The 20,068-nt window shown below is 33.2% G+C and overlaps 1 protein-coding gene across 3 annotated transcripts; it reads right to left on the bottom strand.

The window, feature by feature from the left end:
- Positions 1–258: 258 nt before the first annotated feature.
- LOC122522407 (cadherin-23) lies at positions 259–16,917 on the bottom strand. 3 transcript variants are annotated; one of them, XM_043643491.1, is made up of 25 exons: positions 16,775–16,917; positions 9,811–10,082; positions 8,983–9,134; positions 8,122–8,502; positions 7,681–7,810; positions 7,085–7,452; positions 6,859–6,997; positions 6,439–6,694; positions 6,079–6,353; positions 5,663–5,988; positions 5,253–5,564; positions 4,824–5,097; positions 4,443–4,743; positions 4,144–4,339; positions 3,896–4,053; positions 3,453–3,634; positions 3,137–3,360; positions 2,863–3,051; positions 2,464–2,757; positions 2,141–2,380; positions 1,793–1,978; positions 1,560–1,696; positions 1,092–1,483; positions 724–988; positions 259–629 (listed from the first exon to the last, which is right to left on the bottom strand). In XM_043643491.1, the coding sequence occupies exons 2-25, from the start codon at positions 10,028–10,030 to the stop codon at positions 512–514; spliced, it is 5,715 nt and encodes a 1,904-aa protein (XP_043499426.1). In that variant the 5' UTR covers positions 10,031–10,082; positions 16,775–16,917; the 3' UTR covers positions 259–511. The 3 variants fall into 3 exon arrangements, with proteins under 3 accessions (XP_043499426.1, XP_043499425.1, XP_043499427.1); XM_043643490.1 differs by lacking the exon at positions 16,775–16,917 and adding an exon at positions 16,145–16,641; XM_043643492.1 differs by lacking the exon at positions 16,775–16,917 and adding an exon at positions 16,033–16,095.
- Between the last annotated feature and the right edge of the window lie 3,151 nt (positions 16,918–20,068).

The following is a 20,068-nucleotide window of genomic DNA, read 5'->3' as shown; positions in this document are numbered from 1 at the left end:
ATTCGTCGCTATTCAAATTACAAAGATATTTAAAGTACAAAAATTTTTCTTTCGCATACTCGACAATTTTTTTTCTGTACGAATAATTAATTGTTTCAATCGTTTGATTCAAATTAAAAATTTTAATTTCAATTTTTCAAGCGATACCAAATCAAATTTATATCTTTTATTTATGCGAATGAATTCATTAATTAATAAATAATATCTCGAGTAAATTGATATTAGAAAGACGAATATAATATGAGATTAAATAAATTATTTTGGCAATAAATAAATGCTATATATTTCGAGTATACGTTGTTAACTTACATTAGATAAATAAATAATCTCTATGCCTATCTATCAGTTATTTTAATGTACTTTGGTATTTACATAAAAAGTATAATATTATAACTATGCCGGCAATGGTTTTCTTTATTTCATTTGTACGTAGGCAACTGATATCGATAGAGGTTCCATAGTTTCTATAAATTCTTCTTCGTTCAATCGATATGAATTAACTTAAAACCGCTTAAAGCTCTGTCGTTTCAATCTTTTTTCCGAGAGGGTTAACGGTAGTCATCGACCCTCGAAATAGGGGGGGTGATTTCCTGTTAAACTCAGTCGTGGCTTCTGTTACAGTTTCCGAGCTAACAAAAGAAAAATTAAATGAGTCTAGCAAATGTTTAATTCATTACATACCTCACGTAAGAATAATTTTTGAAAAATAAAAAGATATATTACCTAGAAACTGAAGATATTCTTGGCTCGATATAATAAGGTTTATCTTCGTTTCTTTGTTCAATATTAACTTCATTCATCATCTCTTCATTATTAAGAGCATTTTCATCCAAAGAATCTCTTTCGGATGTATGACTGTAGGACTCGTCGCTTTTAAACCATTCATTTTCGTATGCATGCATCCAAATTGGATTAGAACCCTCCATGCTGTGCTTGTTTGTGTTAGGAACACGTCCTGGACCTCGAATGAATTCAGAATCCGACGTGCCTTTAAAAGATATTAGTCGTGGATTAAAATTTTAACAAGAATAATATGTAATCTAATTTAAGGAGAAATTATATACAAATAACAACTTATTAATAATTCGTACCAAATGTTGATGCATTAGCTGCTTTGAGCTGTCTTTGAAACGATGCTCTCTGAGAAAGACACAAAGCGATGCATAAAATAAGAAGAGCTCCGAGAAACAGAGTCAATGTTAAAAGCCAAAACGTCGTGCCAGCTTGCTCGTATTGAACGATTGGCTGCGATTGTGCTGGTTGTGTATCCAATACGTTGAATTCTTTGAAAAGATTATCTAATTTCTCAATATTTCGATCGACCAATTCCAATACTTCAGACACCTCGAGAATCGAATTATCATGACGATTTACAAGGTGTAAGTATAAATCCGTTTTAGTTCGATCAACTGAACCATCTTGATTTTCGTGAATTTTGTACTCGTCCACGTTGACAATTGCACCGGTTACGTTACCCAAAGTTCTATGAATAAAATATTAATTATTATTTGTTTCGTTATTATAATAATTTATTTCAAAATTATAAAAAAAATAATTACTGTCGGAACATTTCGATTCTGTTCCGGATTTCAGGTGGATGCTGACGAAGAACAAATCGAACTCTTTGATCTTCTCGTAATAAATAAATAAATACTCTCGCTGTGTCCATTAATCCATGCGAATCGTTAGCCAAAACCTAAAAAACAATACATTGTTTACTATTATGTAAGTATTTATACTATTGAATTTCTTAAATTTAATCGATGCTTAAAAATTCTTGAAATATTTATACCATAAAATCGAAGTAGCCCTTCATCCCTCTTTGAGGGTCAAAGTTCAGACTAACCGCGCCAGAATTTTTGTGAACAAGAAAGGGTTGAATTTGAATGTCGTCCAAACCTTCGGTTAATGTCATATGCATTTTCCCAACTTGATAATAAGAGACAATTCCATTTTCTTCCGCGTCCAAGTCAACAGCCTGTATGTTCAATAAATTATTAATTAAATTATGAATTATATAATAATAATAATAATAATAATAATAATAATAATAATAATAATAATAATAATAATAATAATATATAATATATAAAATATATTGTGTTGAACGTAATTTATAAATGAATATAATTTATGATACCTTAATATTCATAAATTGTGTACCAAAGTCAGCTTCGGTGGTAACACCTCCTGTAAACACTTTGTTTACAAATTTTGGCGGATTGTCGTTGATATCACTGACCGTAACTATAACTTTAAGCAGTGTGTCATCAGTCTCGTCGAAAACAGTTTCGTTTATTGGAACGATCGAGCAGTCCTCGATAGCTTTTATTATTAACGTGTGTTGTGTTTGAATTTCTCTGTCTAACGTTTTCTCAGTCTGATAATAAACGTATCAATTTATTCATAAGTTTATTTTGTTTGTAAGTAATCTATTAAAATTTATTGAAAATTTGTATTTACAGTAAGTTCGTGCTTATAAATGTCCAAGGCAAATAATCCATCGTCGTTGCCACCAACTATAAAATAACAAACTTGCGTCGGTGGATCATCGAGATCATCGACTTCGTCCCTATCGATAGTTTCCGGAAGTATCACCATTTCCGATCTCGGTTGTTGTTCTTCGGTGAAATTAACTTTGAATACGTCAACCAAAAATTGAGGCTCGTAATCGTTTATATTTCGAACGTAAATTATTAAATCCAGGTCAGAACTTAATGGTGTCGGTGTTCCTAAATCATAAGCTTCAACACGTATCTAAGAACAATACATATAACATTTCATTTATATATTAAATTAATTTAATAAATGTTTATCGTTAAAATATAATTAAAATTTGATAATTTAAATTCTTATACGCACTTCATATAATCTTTGAAGTTCCCTGTCCAATGGAAGCTTTAAAGATATAACACCAGTTCTATCGTCAATGTGAAAAGTTCTCCAATGTCCAGCAAGATCCTGTTTTAAACGAAAATGAACATCTCCGTTTGGTCCAGTGTCAGCATCTTCTGCGACTATTTGAATTATTGGTGTCCCTACCGTCACGTTCTTAAAAGATTAGATTTTTTCAATAATTAGAAAATAATTTGAAATTGAATTTGATTATATATGAAAGGAAAAAATTAATATTTACTTCAGCTACACGAATAGTTGTATTATGTTGCGGACTGATAAATATAGGTGGATTGTCATTGTAGTCTGTCACGCAAATATCTAAGATAGCTGTCTCCTTGTTACTCGGAACTCCGAGATCGTGAGCTTCCAACTTCAATGAATAATTACCAAACTTTCCTCTCAAACTTCGAACAGCCTTAATCCGTGCTGTCCAATAATCTACTTGTTCGAGTATGAACAAACCTAAGGAAAAATAATTATTTCAAAAGTTCATATTTCGCAAAACGTTTTTTCTATTATGTTTCATTATTATATTTCTTTGTATAAAAACCAACCCATTTCATTGCCAGATAATATTCTAATGATTACACGTCCATTGGGAGTTGTAGGATCATCAGCATCTTGAGCCTTTGCAACCACTATGGAATCCCGAATATCGTGAAATTCCGATATACTGACACATTCCTGAGGTATCTCAATTTTCGGAGGATTATCGTTCACATCGATTATGGTTACTCTGTGTACAATGATTGACATTATTAACCCAAAGAACGTCATCTTTTAATTACACGTATATGAAATAAATAATAAATAATATGAAATAAATAAATATAATAGATACACATTTTATGTTATCTACACACGTTACATTTATTATAGAATTAACAGAAAATTATTTTTAATGAAATAATTCAAAATAAATTAAAATAATAATTCTCTTAATCAAATTTCATTAGAGAAAATCTAATTGATAATTAATTAAACTCCGGTAACATACTGAATTTGTTTAAAAGCATTTCTCGATTCCCCAGCGGTGTAACCAAATTGATAATTATCCCAAGCTTCTATGACTAGAACATAATTATGCCTAGATTCCCAATCGAGCGTATCAGCAACCGTTAAAGCTCCTGTTTCTGGATGAATGGCAAATGTACCCTACGTATAAGTATAATAATTATTATTTTTAATATGAAAAGAGATATGTTTTAGCACATGCGATCAGTTTAACGTAGTTTAAACGTTCACCTGAGACGACATTCGGTCTAGAAGATATGTAATTTTCCCATAATCACCGCTATCAGGATCTCTCGCTTGAATGACTGCAATTTCAGTACCAATTTTGGAGTTCTCCGTTGCAGTTAGGTTACTAATTTCTGTTACAAAGTATGGATTATTATCATTCTCGTCCAGTATCTGAACATATACTTCCGACAAACTCGATCTAAGGGAATCATATAAGAACATATTTTAAAATAATTATTTTAATTTATATGTATGCGTATATATATATGTGTGTGTTCAAAGGAACTAAATATTTTTTGTACCTAGGTGGTATTCCTGAATCAGTAGCTCGGACAGTAAGATTAAGCCAAGGATACAATTCTCGATCTATTTTATTCGCAACAACCATTTCACCAGTTTCAGAATCCAAATGAACAAGATCGGTTAATTCCTTCGGGCTTTCTAAGGAATACGTGATACTGCGATTTTTATCAGCATCATCAGCAACAATACTAGCAATGTTAACACCATTTTTACTATTTTCTGTAACCGATCGTCTGTAAAATGGTCTTCGAAATTTTGGATTGTTATCGTTTTCGTCTTCGATGATTATATTTAATACAGCTGGAATAAATGTTAATAGAATAATGTTAAAAAAAAATTTGCAAATAATAATATAATGTTAAGCCTGTTATTTAACAAACCAGATGCGGTTTGTAGTCCTCTAACAGCTGCCAAATCTTCTACGACCAAACCGAGTCTTATCGTTTCGACTCGTTCCCTGTCCAAAAGTTTGACCACTCTTAGCAAACCATCGATCGCGTTTAATTCCAAGGCTGCCAAATAATCGTATTCTTGGATTTTGATCAAAGTACCTTCCTCGTTTCGTGCCTCGGACGAATTGTGATCGACTCGATAACGTAAAGTCGGTGCGATGTCTGGATCGTTAGCGACAACTCGATGTACGTAAGCTCCTACCTGACAGGACATCAATATTACTTAAAATGAAGACACAATTCGCTAAAGACAAGATTTTTAATAAAATAATACAGGAAGTTATATATATATATAAAGGCGAATAGAATTCTCGACTGTCATCATATATTATTTGGAGATTCAGCGATTCAACTCACTTGTGTGTTTTCTCGGATAGTAACTGTACCAGGATCGATGAATACCGGAGGTTTATTATTTACATCGACAATAGATATATTAACGAGAACCTCAGCAGTTCTTTGTATTTCTGTTCCACTGTCGATAGCCACCACATTTAAACTGTATCTCGTAGTTTTGGGTGACGTTAAATCAGGGTCCAAATTAGAACCAGATGCTACCCTAATCACACCTGTTTCCGGACCAATCACGAACTTGTCACCGGCACCGCTTTGAATACGATAAACTATTTTGTTATTTGGCGAAGACAAGTCTTTGTCCCAAGCTCTCACCTGGTTATATATGATCGTTAATTAAAACAGCATGCTTCATAATTTGTTTTATTTGAAACAATGTATTTATGTAAAATTTCACAAAAATAATCGCTTGCCTGTAAAACGCTAGTTCCACCTTCCAAATCTTCCGGGATACTTCTTTTATACAATGCCCTCTCGAATATAGGTGGATTGTCATTAACGTCCTTGAGATAAATAATAACAGGTACGTCAGAACTCAAACTAGGAGTTCCCATGTCTCGAGCTCTCACCGTTAATTTCAAGTGCCTCACTGACGTTTCCATGTGGCCTTGATTAATAGGCAACGCTTCGAAGTCTAATGGACTGACCAGACTTATTATACCACGTTTCGAATCTATCGTAAAGTTCTTCGAAAATTCACTGGATATCAAAGCATAAATTATGTCGCTGTTCTTTGTACCTGCAGTAATCAATGAAAAGAAAGTTTATTAGATTAATTCTATAATACAATATGTATTGATGATTAATTTTATGTTATTATTAGTCTAACCATTTAAATCTATGTCGTAAGCTTCTACGACCAATGGAGCTTCAAAATGATCTTCATTTTCTAAAAGTACAGCCTCGTACTTGTTTTGTAAGAAAACTGGTGCGTTGTCGTTTAGATCGTTGATATTAACAATCAATTGAGCAGTATTACGATTACCCTTTCCGAGATCATCTCTTGCTTCAATTGTTAAATAATGTCGAGAAACTAATTCTCGATCAAAACTGGGCCCAGTTTGCTTAACTGTAATCACTCCACTTATTGGATCTAATATCAATCTAAAGCGTCGAACAATAGGTTTTTATATTGAAACTAAATTATATTTTTTTTTAATTTTGTACAATTTTTCAAATATTTACTTACGCGTGTGCAATACTACCACCTAAATTTGTATATCTAATCCCATGTGACCCAAAAGTCCCACTGTCTTCATCCAAAGCTTGAACCCATGCAACTGTGCTGCCAACTGGACAATTTTCTTCAATGAAGACTTCGTAAATATTTTTGGTAAATTCAGGATAATTGTCATTTTGATCAGTTATGAAAATTGTCACTGGCACAGCACTATATTTAGGGGCAAACGATACGATCTCTTTTGCGACCAGAGTAAAATTAACCACTTGAACAAAATAATTTAATATTTAGTAATTCAGATTACCAAAGTAATCTTTAAGGTAAAATGATATGAATAAATTGCAATTATTAAAAATATTAGTATCGAAGAAATAGCAGTGAATTATCATGTATTTAATTATAGATATTTATTATATGTTCTTTTAATACCTGATCTTTTTTCGAAATCAAGCTCGTTTGAATTTTTTACTCTAATTATAAACGGTGCCTCGTTAATACCTCTCGAAGGTGTTACATCGAATATTCCATTATCTCCTTCAATGAACATTTGAAACGTGCCATTTGTTCCCTAAAATAAAATTTATTTTAAATTACAAATAAAGAATAATTTTAGCCATAATTTTTTTTTTCATTAATTGAAATTTCTCTTACTTACCAAGTCGTGATCATAAACTTCAGGTATAGCATCGCCAATAAAATTGACCGGTGTATTTTGTGGTGAATTCTCGCTTATCTCAGCTCGGTAATACGAACTTCGAAAGGTTGGAGTTTCGTCGTTAACATCAGTCAAAATCACTGTTACCTCCGTCGATACCGACGGTGGTGGAATTATCCTTGAAACTTCCTTCACTGTTATTTCCAAAACGAACGTACCTTCGATATTCTCCTCGGATTCTCTATCGAGCTGAGCTCTTGTAAAAACCAAACCAGAAGTGGCATCTATGTCGAAAAGATATCTTGGTCCTTGAGTGATACTGTAGGTAACTTTATTATTGATTCCTTTATCTCCATCGGCAGCACGAACTAAACAATTAAAAAAATTAATATACTTGTATTGGATTTGTAAATTATTACAATATTATGTTAATCTTTTATATATTACTTTTGTTACAATATTAAATCATATGCAATGAAATTAATAATTCATCGTATTAATTATTGATATTATCGGAGAAATGTTAAAATCTAAAGGTAGATGCAATCTTTGTGAAAAACATTTTCATTATTCCGCTACGGTCTACCGGAGCTAACCTTGTAAAACGGATGTGCCGATCCTGGCATTCTCGCTGATTCTAGCAACCGGTGTCATGGATATGAATTCGGGTGGTTGATCCTCGACGTCCTGTACCTTAACTAAAATAGCTGTCGTTCCTGTGTTTACCTGAAATAATTATCAATGTCTATACACAAATTCTAAAGATAAAGAAAATGAGTAAGTCGCATCGAGAGAGATGGTATTATAAATCAATTTCCTACAATAATTTCCTTCTACCTGTTGCATGGTGGTACTTACACACGAATACTATAAACGTTTTAGTAAAATTATAGGGGTATTATCTACGCGGTATTAGATAATATTCCAATTCTCACAGAAGAGGATCTTGAACCCACGTTGAACTTTTCAAGGACACTGACAGACATACGTTTCAAAAAATAAAACGTTCTTGATAAAGTTAACGAAGTTGTACTTACTTTTTCGTTAATCGCACGATCCACCGCCAAAACTCTCAGCTGATATAAATATTTCCTTTCGTAATCCAATTGACCAAGCAATCGCACAATTCCTTTTCCATTGACAGTTGATATCCCAAAAATATCATTGTCTCCATCTAATTCTTGAAGATAATAAACGACCTGTCCATGGGCACCTTCGTCCGCATCGGTTGCTTCCACGGTTGCTAATATACCTGGACCGGAATCTTCCCGTATTGTCAAAGATGTTGGATGGGGTCGAAAAATTGGCACATTGTCGTTTATATCTTCTACTAATAGCAACAAACTTTGGGTGATAAAATTTCCTTCTCCTAGCTTTCCATCTGTCAGAGTTAGCACCAGAGCATATTCATCTCTAACCTGATCGACAAATTATAAGGTGTTTTTATATTTCTCTTTGAATCGATTTAATAATTGATTACCATTGAAACAAGCACATCTAACAGATTATAAATCGATTGTAAATTCAAAGTCATCTTATCGTTCTTTCTCACGTCTCATCGAATCCTTTAACAAGCTTCGATAATACACACTCGATTCGAAGTCAGTAAAATCGGTCCGAGAAGCATTCGTGCAAGACGCGCAAATTATAGATCATTTTTTTTTCCCTTTATAACAACCGCTATGATATTTCTCCGAGTATTGTCTCGTACCTTACACAATACTAATTTCTTTCGAATAATTTTTAAAGAAAATATCTAACCGGAAATAGAAATCTGGAGAAATTTGGTTGGTTTTTTTGTCGCGCAATTGAAATTATTATTAGATATTTTGTTAAAGAAAATGATCAGTCGTATGAAAAGGATTGGAAACATAAATGTGTTAGCATCGTAAACTTACCTCTCTGTCGAGCAATTTGTTGAGATATATATTAGCTTCGTTAAGACCGAAATTTTCAAGTCGAATTACTTCGCTTCCAGGTTGATCCCTGACATCAAACGTCAGGCTGTCACCGTCAGGATCGACACCGCGTAGTCTATAAATTAAGCTGCCTGCAACAGAAGTCATTTGGCACGAATTACGAAATGATGCGGGTCTTGATCGTTCGTACGAGTAATTGAAATTCGTAGGAAGCTCGAGACACTCTGGTCGATTTTGTGAAACCTTATTCCTTCGTCACAACATATCGGTTATTTCATGTAATTCCCTATTTAATTACATACCCGGTCTAATTAAATTTAATTTTTATTCAATTAATTCAACATGTTATTTTATGTAAAATAATCAACTAAGAAATTAATTTGTTTGTTATTTATATTTTTATTTAAATACGTTTAATTGGTTGACATATTCTTATTGTCTCTCAGAATAGGTTCAATAAAATGGTTCAACAAATTGCATTGCGAGTTATCTTCAAAGAGTTAATATTGTTCATTTAAAATCTATTCAGGGGCGTATGATAGGTATGACTATATGTGTTTCACTACGCATCAATGATTTAAATGTCACGAGAAACACAATAGCCGGGAAGTATTAGAAATAGAAGAAGAAAGGAAGTAGAATAGAAGAGGAAAGGAAGTAGCACCGTTCAAAAGACAGTGCTCCAAATTAGTCAAGAAAAGTTTATGAAGCGTGACCGAAGGTAAATATGTAGCAAGAGAATGAGTCTAGGTAGTCGTTTAAAGCACGCGAGAACAAGTCGATCGAATCGAACGCATTTCTACGTACCAATTGGTGTTTCTGGACCTTCTTTCAATCTCAGAACAATTTCTGGCTGTCCGTCGATGAGAAAGCGTGGTGGATTGTTACGAGCCGTGCAACTTTCCGAAACATATGCTAGCAATAGAAATAATAATAACGGCCAGTCTTCCTTGAATCTGCTTCTCTTATAGGATCGTATAAGCCAAGAAGACGAGCCAATTGTTTTCATCATAGTCATCTTGTCCATCGTACATCTCGTCTAATCAACATCGTCTTATTCCAAAATCGCCAATTCTAATCTACAATGCAAAAAATTATTTTTATTTTTGAATAAAAGTTTTTCTATACACAGTTGGGGTCTGAATGATTATTATTATAATTTAAATATCTTCGAAAGTAATTTATATAGTTTGTTAAAGAAAATTTGAATTTATAAACAATTTCTTCTTTAAATTTCTCCATAATTTACATCATTGCAAAAATATTTTCCAAGATAGTTATTAAATTATATTCTGTATACATATCTGTATATTAATATTACGTTATTAATATGGATAATGTTAATACAGAAAGATAACACTCGTTCGCATGGAAAACTAGTACAACTTTCTTCGCGCACGCGTCACTTTTACGCTCGTATAGTTTCACGCTTTTCTCATTGTCCTCGTCGTAATTTAATTACTCCAAAGACCTAACGACGAGTCAACATGCTCGAGTGCGATTAGTCGACACGAGTTTCCTAGACAAGTCGGACAACTCCAAGCAACTTCTCAGGATCCAGATTCCATAATTGGTTGCGAAGTGAAACACGTCCCAGAGAAGATGAAAGTAGTCTTGAATTCTTCCCTGTGAGTTTATGTATGATGATTAGAAGGGAACGAACTTAACAGTATCTTAGATAAATCATTTTGAAATTTCACTAAAATTTTATAGACGATTAACCCTTAAAGAAATGATCAACACGCGCGTGCACGGTTCTACGATCAAGTATTTCAGAAAAAGTTTTCATTTAACGGGCTGTGAAAAATTTTCTTTTCTTTTCCCTTTTTATTAGTCAAAGTTACTTAAGCTCGTAAGATAATTCATATGTATATACACTTTCATATTTGATTTTACTTTAACATTATATGAATATATAGTTTGCGTTAAATATGCAGGAAACAATTTATCGTCGTTAACTTTAGTTTATTTAAATCTTGATAAAAATTATTCTAATTTTTGTTCTCCTCAAAGTTCCTTATCATAGTTAGATCATAATTACGGAAGCGGAATTAGTTGATATCTACTATCTATTATATTTTTGTACACGTCGTTTGATAAATGGCTCCGTGAACACAATAACTGCTTTCTCCTTGGTAAAGACGGTCATCGTGCAATGTCAAGATTTTCATTCCGACTGACCACAGGGACAATTAGAGACGAAGTGAAAGCCAGCCGGAAGAACCCAACGTGTGTTCTCACGAGGATGTTATTCAGCCACGTAAACGTAATATACTAGAAAAAGAATGCAAAAAAAGAAGAAAAACGAGTTCGCTGACTTGATTTCTATGAATATACCTACTGACATGTTGTTTATTATGTAATACGTATGTTTTCCCTTGATTTGATAATAACAAGTCTAATCTCGTCGATTCATCTCCCTTTTTTCAGTTTATAATTAATTAGAAATTATTTTTGGAAATAATTACAATCATTCTATTCAATTTTCTAGAAACGCGTTTTTAATATTTTAATTTCTCTCTATCATCGTCGATCGTTGTTACGGCCGAGTACACTTTTTCGATTTCAATAATAATTAACTTTCGGTTGAAGGATGAGAAAGCGAGTACTTAAAAATGAATAAAATACTCTCGTAATAAAAAAAAAAAAAAATACACAAACAGGAAAAAGGAAAGTACTAAAAGCGAATTTTTAGATTAGACGAAAGTTTCCAAGTTTAACGGCGAAATAAACTACATCATTTCCAAGAAATGATACTACAGTAAGACGAAATAATAGTCTCAACTTAACCAGTGTCTGTTATTATGTAAAACGTAGAAAACGAAAGAAATTAACGGAGACGTCTAAATAAGATGGCAAAACAATTTGTTATTTTTTAAATTAAAAAAAAAAATTACATTTATATATTTTTGATTAATCTTTTTCTAACGTTGCTGATAATATTAGCAAGTTTATCTTTTTTTTTTCATGAAAATAAAAAAATTAATTTAAATTATATTTAATTTTATTATTCTTGATTATAGAAAAAAGGATATACATAAGTAAAGAACGAAGAGTTGATTACATCGGTACGGATAATTGAATTTTATGGAATCAAAGGGCGTGAATAAGGTCGTTGAACCACGGTCACGACGTTCATTAAGTCTCTCGTTCCTCGGCTTCCTCGGTACTTATTCCTTCGAGTTCTTTGTAAAGGCGAGCATATCCGGTCGTGGTCACTCGTCTGCAAGGCCGATGCCAGGAAACGAGAGATAACTATACGAGATTACGAAACGCCTTCGATTCCACCCCCCAAGGACTCCAAAAGGGATATGAAAATTCTTGAACGAAGTTCGCGACCGTAATGCCATTAACGATTTTTACCACCTAGAAAATTCTCACGTTACAAATTATTAGCCATACATTTTTTCTATCTGCTGAGAAATATTTATTATAATTTGAATAGATTTCTATATGGTTTAAATTGAAAGAAATGATGAAAAACGTGTTAGAATAATCGTTATTAATTACAAAGGCTTGTAATAGGGTTTGTACCGTGCTTCCTTGCTTGTTAATTATTTCGATTGATTTTAAAAATGTTAATTAGGAAAAACTTAAGAAAATAGTTATTTAAATTAGTCTTTGAACCTTTTGAAACTACACTTATGATAATGTTAATGATGATAGTGTTTATGCACTCATAATTATAACGACGATGATTGCTCTAGTAGTGTAATGATAGAAGTAACATGTAAGGGAGGTGGAATGAAACGTAACTACGAGTACATTATCATTTTTCCAAAGGCTAGAAAATGAATAAACTATATGCGAAGAATCATATTATCTAACGTATTTTATAATAAGAAGTTAATAATAAGAAATATGAAAGAATTTTTAACGATATATATTATAAGGGGAAAAAAGAAGAAGAAAAAAATGAAAAGTTGCGATTTCGAAAGGATAAAGTAAACGTAAAAGTCAGGTATTATATTTGTTTGGAAATCGACGAAGCGAAGAAGAGGATGTTCGTCAGTGTGCCCCCTTTTAGAGGATTCGACACTAAAACAAGACTCGTGAACAGAGCGAGTGCGTGTTCCTCTTGCTAACGGAGTGTGTCGGCCACGCTCTTGACTTTTAAGACTCCGCTAAATGCGGAGGCCACGCAGTCTGCTTGCCACGCGCAGAAAACGGTCTTGCTCCTTAATCGTACGCAAATTTTCGCGAGATCGTTCAGCGTGCAAAACAAGAACACTCGAGAACACTCTATGAGTACTCTTCGAACATATTCGAAAAAAAGATTCAGAAAAATAAAACATATGGACAAAAACATTATTGCCATTAGCAATTAATAATAAACTTTCTTATTTTTTTTGTTCGAGTAAAAAACCAATCATAAAATTGTATAAAAATATTTTCTTAAAGATACTATACTGTGTTTTAAATGTTCACTTCGTTGAGCAACAAACGAACGAACGAACGAACGAACGGTTCGAAAAATTTCTTAGACATTCGCGTGTTCTCGCGAACGTTTGCGGAATACTAACTTCTTTTCGAACTATTACCACGAAAGCTATAAGGAAGAGTGTAAGATTCATACCGAACTTCTTCCAATGGTTTGACTTTCGGTTATTTGAATCGGTTGATCGATAAAACCACCTTTCAAGGAAACGACCTGATTTCGAAGAAATAATACCAATTTCATAGATGATAAAAACAACGTTGAAAACGGTCGTGGAAAAACAATAGACAAAAATTACAAATTGAAACGATCAAGACATTTATCTCGGCGAGATTACGAATGAGATGAAATCTTTTCTACGTTCTTAAAAAATATTTAAACTTTACCCAATTCTTTGAAATAAAAAAATTCACTGTAGTAATTAAAACAAGAACAAAAATAATCATAGGGCCCAAATATTTAAAAAAATAGATACGAACAAAAAGTAGAAAATAATAGAAAAGTCTTGTATTTGGTAAATCTATCGATTGAATTTGGCAATAGATAGGTAGACGAAAGCTCGTGTTACAAAGAGGTATATCCTGAGACGAGTGACGTCATTTCCTACACCTGTCATGCATGCTTCCGAATGATAAAGCCATGCGGGGTATCGACACACCCCATAATACCGTCTGTTACCCAGCCAACCCCATAAAGGATATTCGTCGCGTGACGACCTCTTCCCCGCATCTGTTTTCTTTTGTGTAAGTGTATCTATGTGTCTATGTTTGACAGTGGCCTATTGACGCATGCTCGGCAGGTGTAACACAACCGTGATATCGGTGCATACGTAGGTACCTGTGTTATGCACTATTATATTACACCTTATATCCGTGCAATAACTATAACATAAAACTATGTGATTAAATTTCGATATCGTACTAATATCGAGTAAAATTACTTAAGTTTATTTGCTCTCTCTCTCTCTCTCTCTCTCTCTCTCTCTCTCTCTTTCTTACTATTGTCTTTCTAGTTATTAATTCTGTCCAATAACGTTTTGTTGCTTCAAAAAATTTGTTCTATCATTTTCAGTTACAGATTTAGAATGGTTGTACTTCATAGATATAGGTAAGTTGGATTATGAAGTACGATTGAGATAAACGATCGAATTATTTCAAACACCTTGGTTTTTTTATTAAATTTCTACATTTTTTATTTCTTCTTGTTCATTAAAAAATTTCAATGAAGTAATTGGTCGTATTTTGTGCTATAAAGATAAACGCATAACGAGATAATTGAATATTTTTAGTTGGGTAAACGACTTTCTTAATTAAGTTAAATTTGGTGATATTTCAATCTTGTAAATCGTACGTAATAGAACTAGTTTGTTTGAATGTAAAATTATCAATATATTTCTAAAACTCGGTTGGTGAGGAATAGGTTTTGTTGGTAGGCCACAGTTATTCTTTCGTTTTGAATGATCTACTACTACCATAAAGAAACGATAGCGGTGAAACGTAAGACGATAGCAACTGGTAATCGAGAATCACGATCGATCCGAATGAGGAGAATCTTCTACGACACGGATGGACGCATATTCAGAGCGGAAAATTGCTTATTGATGTTGTCTCAATTCTAATTGTATAATCGATCCTAGGAAGTGTTTGCTTTTCTCTATTTGATACTTTTTATAATATAAGTTTGTGCTCGAACAAACATGTGGGCTGCGTGACTTCTACCATCTCATATATTTTACAAACGAATTATCTTTTCGTAGAAGAAAGTCGAGCGGCGACTTAAGAAACCTTTTTTACATGTCAGATTTAATCTCGAGTAAACATATTTGCAATTTTGTTGGATATGAATTTTTATCGATACATTTCGTTTGATCGCGAATGTAAAATGTTTATATCTTTTTATTTATTTTTTTTTTTATTTTTTCTTGTAACAATTCGTCCGAAACGAATCGAGACGCAAATGTTCTAACCTTTTGTATGAAGCTTTGGAATAAACCGGAAATTGCGAACGTTCGAAGAAAGCGATGCATACGATCGCTAAAGAAGAAATAAGATTTCGCAAGAATATTACGTCCATACATTTCCCTAAGTCAAGAATCGTTATTATCGTCCTTATAATTTAACTTTCATAGTTGCATAAGAACAACGATTTCCAGTTAATAATTAATGATGGTAGACATCGAGAAAAACATGTGGGACAGTACCGATGTTCGTACAGGGGGGTCACGCATCGATGTTTGCTACGTGTAAGATTATCGTAGAAAAATTAATTACCGTTTCGTAATCATTGAAAATTGTTTGGCCTAGAGCGAAAATCATGCAATAACGTGTTGTTCGTTGATAGGCTACAATTTTCTGATTGTCTTTCTTTTATTTTGTTTTAACCTACCTTACTGCAGTACACTGTACATAAATACATAGGTGTATATTAAAACGAGTTGGGGATCTTGTTCCTAAGTATCGTGAAGTTATTAAAAAACGATAATCGCAGTTAGGTCGATGGAAGGTCTGTACGAGGTGACGAAAGTATTAATTACATGTCTCGGGTTCGTGAGAATTCTCTTCTATAAAATTTCTACGGACATATGTACGTACGTGCACGTCTATCAACGTCGCATGATACAAAACTCACTGTCCACATTGCCATGTTGAAGAAATTCGAATCACGCGAACGTGATACGCGATGATACTATATCGAGTAACTTACTAATTTTTATCTCGAACTTTTAGATCCCAATTTCATCATCCTCGAATTATGAAAAAGTTTTTTTTTCTTTTCTTTTCCCTTCCTCATCCACCTTCTTAGAATAGCTCGAAACTTTTATCCGTTATTAGTTTAATTTACTTTAATAATTTGTTCTATCTCGTGAAAAGAAATTCTCACGTTTCGAACATTCACTCGACGCGGCAGACGCGTCGCCATTCAAACCATCGAGCGCGCCAAATTCGTACTCGGTTATTTCCTCTCTTAAGATCTTCTATAAAACTTCAACATTATTTGTATATTTAAATACTTATAGAACTAATTCGATTAATTACCACGCGATTACCATACAACACTATCGGACAAAAATCCAAATTCTAAATCAATGAAAAATTGTATAAAAATTTATGAAAAAAAATCACTCCTTCGTGTTTTCCTCGTAAAAAGAAACTGCGTTACATTTGTAACGATTTTATATTTAAACGGACAAAACATCAAAGCCTATTAAGTAATCGTCGACTATAAGTCTCTAACGGAAGTCTTCCCGAAAATTGAAAGGAAAAAATGCAAATAAAATAAAATAAAAAATAAAGAAAAAAGTAAGAGGGAAAGCAGTAGACGTCCGATGCTCACCTGTTCGGGCGAGCTCGCGTTGTTAAACTGAAAGTCGAAACGATGACGGCGCGCGAATTCTCCGTGCGGAGAGTGAGGATCGTAGTCGGCTGCCATTCGCGTTCGTTCTACGCCGTGAGCACTGACCGTACACGGAACACCACAAAATGTACGGTTGTTACGAGTTAAATTCAGCCCGGCGTGCTCCCCGAGGCGTGGAAGGAGGGAAGCTCCCCCCTTCGAAACACCTCCGGTCACCTGTGCTGCCCCGCCGACCGTGGAAGAAGTTTTATACTTTGTGGAAAATTAGAGGGTGGGGGCAAAAACGCATCCAAAGAAATATGTTTACAAAATTAACATCCACGATTTTTCTCATTTCTTCGTTAAACATTGATAACCATTTAACAGAAAGAAATGTTATTTTTTTATCAAAGGAATACAATGGTGTATAGATGACTTATAACAAATTATTTTTCATCGATTCATTGTAAAAAGAAAAAAATTCAATACGACAGACTCTCTTAATTGTTTTAATTTAGAAATAAATTTTAAAGTATCGTCACTATAGAAATACATTCGAGTATATTGTATAGAAATGAATTTTTATATTTTGGATGTAAGTTTTAGCTTCAATCGATAATCAATACTATCGTCAGCTGTTCAATGTCAATTGTCCTTAATAAAGATAAGGGTTATATTTAGATTGCGATTCTTCTTAAGTGACTCGAAGAATTCCAAACGAAGTGATTCAATTGATTGTGAATTTAATTCTAAAGTTACGATATTCTATCCAGGCTGCCATATCATATTGCATTTTCGTCGGAAGTATTTTTCTTCGTGCAAGAGGGAACGGACTACGGTACTGGTTGCTATTCCAAGTAAGAGTAGATGTTATCTTGCATTAATAAGGCTCATTATAGACGTGTCTTATTACAAGAATATAGCATTTGCTTAATTGTAAGACTCGAAGATTAGTTTTATTTATCGACAAATATTTTATATTATATTATTATTCTGTGAATAACAATTGTCAATTTATTATAATTACGAAGCGGAATGTATTTTTTTACAGAATACTGCATACAAATTACATTTTAAATTTCAAATTTTTTATATATCGATTAAACAAGATTTTGAGTGCCATCTAACGAAAAATGGAAGAACTTATCGTAAGAGAATGCCTCCTGATGATAGGCAATACTTTGTACACGAATGTATACAAAATTTCTGTATGCAACAAATATAACTTTGGGGAAAAAAATTAGAAAAATAAGCTAAAAAGTTTTTAACGCGTTATACAAAAATTATTAAAACGCACACTGCAATTTATCTATTTTATATTATATCTTATGTGAAGTTTTCTTCTTATTACCGATTGAGTCGGAGAATTGTCTGTAAAGTTCCTTAAATTTCGCGCCACAGTCAACAGATCGACCATTACGATTTAAAATTTAACATATTACATATTAGCGACGAGATATTTTATATTTTGAAGGATACCACTAATTATTATAAAATATATGCAAAGTACATTATAAATCTAAATAATTAATTCTTTTGCAATATTTTTCTATACGTATTTTAAATTTTATTAAATTTATATTCATAATAACATGTATGCAATGATAAAACTTTTTTTGACATAGTTTACAAAATACGTCAACGAATTAAATAAATGTTAAAGTTAAACTAATTAAAAAGTAGTTCATTATAAGTAAGTTGACCCGATTTTCTTTTTCAAGCAAATTTTGTAATCCGAGAAACCAAGACCATTTTTCATGATTTTCATTAAATCAGAATTTGTAACATATTTTCATACAAATTCGTATAGCGTATAAAAGCTAGACGGAAACTTGTAATATCTCGTAGCTAGCGGGTAAAACATGATGACTACAGTTGCAATGGTTTCACGTATAGAAGGGTAGATATTTTTTCCTCCGAAATCTTCATTGAGATCCTTTCGACGATGTGCTTAGAATTTGATAAAAACACGTGTACGTAGGGAAGAAATGAGCGCGAGCTAGCGTTTAAACTTTTTCACCGGTTTTAAAACATACGATTCGCGTAGGTCTGCTTGCAATTAAAAATGCAAAAAAGAATGAAAAAGAGAAAGAAAGAGAGAAAGAGAGAGAGAGATAGAGAGAGAGAGAGAGAGAGAGAGAATAAGTGAAGATACGCAACATACAAAATTGCCCAGCTACGATGTATATTAGATTCATGTGACTTGTAAAAGAACTCACAGAGACCTCTTCTCGCAATTTATATGTACGCGCGTGGTTTCACGAAGCAACGTACCTGCCTATCCACATGCCTGCAGATATTTCGCTAGAGCCAAGGCTTTTTAATTTTCCAAGCAAAAACGACGAAGTACAAGTATTTTCGAGGGGTCTTGAAAATATTAGAAATGCGATGACGCGAGTACGAAGAGACGCACGATGAAGAAAAATCATTTTCAAAATTTGAATAGAAATGTTTTATCCGTATTCCATTAAATTCATACGAAGTAAGAAATGAAAAACATTTCAAGTTCATTCTGAGATAAGATACAAATAGTCATTTTAAAAATAAAAATATCTTTTCGTTAGCCGAGAATATAAGTTGGAAGGAAAACGGATGATCTAACAAACCTATCTCCAGAAAAGTTAAGTTCTTTTTCTTCCATTAGACAATTAATTTCGCTAGGTTCGAGTTACCGTCGAGTCGATTCAAGCCACACGCAGAAAAGTTACTATTAATTATCTCGAGTCTCGATATTTTTCCGAAGTAGGATCGTAAAGAGATCGTAGTTAGAAATACGGCATCGCGAATCTAACGGAACAAGTACTATTCTATCAGAGGACGAGCGTTGAAAGGATAGGTGAATAAAATAAAAGGATAGTAGTTGGATACCTACTACCGGGACAAGTTAGTACTAACGTGTCATCGAGACGAAAAGAGAAAGATAAAGAAGAGGAAAGGAAACTGATCGCGATAAGAGAAAGAGAAATAAAGGAGCAAAGAATATAAAAAAAAAAATTAAAAAAAAAAAGAATAATGAATAGCGAACATCGAATTGATTCGATCGAGAGAAAAGTCGATCGTCTTCTTCGTCGTGCTGTCGTTCTCGTCTTCCATCGAGGACACCGTAAAATGGCTAAGTTTCTTCTCGAGTTTCGCAGCGTTGATTTACGAGTAAGCGTATCGCGAACTAAAAGTCTTCGAAGCACCGATCTCTGAGACTCCGTCCATTAGACCCCACTTACGGAACGTGATCACGCTCGTACCGTGAATCCAACTACGGAAGGGTATGCAAGAAGAACGAAGATATTCATTCGG

This window comes from Polistes fuscatus, unplaced genomic scaffold (genome assembly GCF_010416935.1).
Source record: "Polistes fuscatus isolate 324 unplaced genomic scaffold, CU_Pfus_HIC Scaffold5, whole genome shotgun sequence".
In the NCBI taxonomy this organism is placed as follows: Eukaryota; Metazoa; Arthropoda; class Insecta; order Hymenoptera; family Vespidae; genus Polistes; species Polistes fuscatus.
Note: the sequence above shows the minus strand (reverse complement) of the source record. Positions and strands in the feature narration are given on the sequence as shown.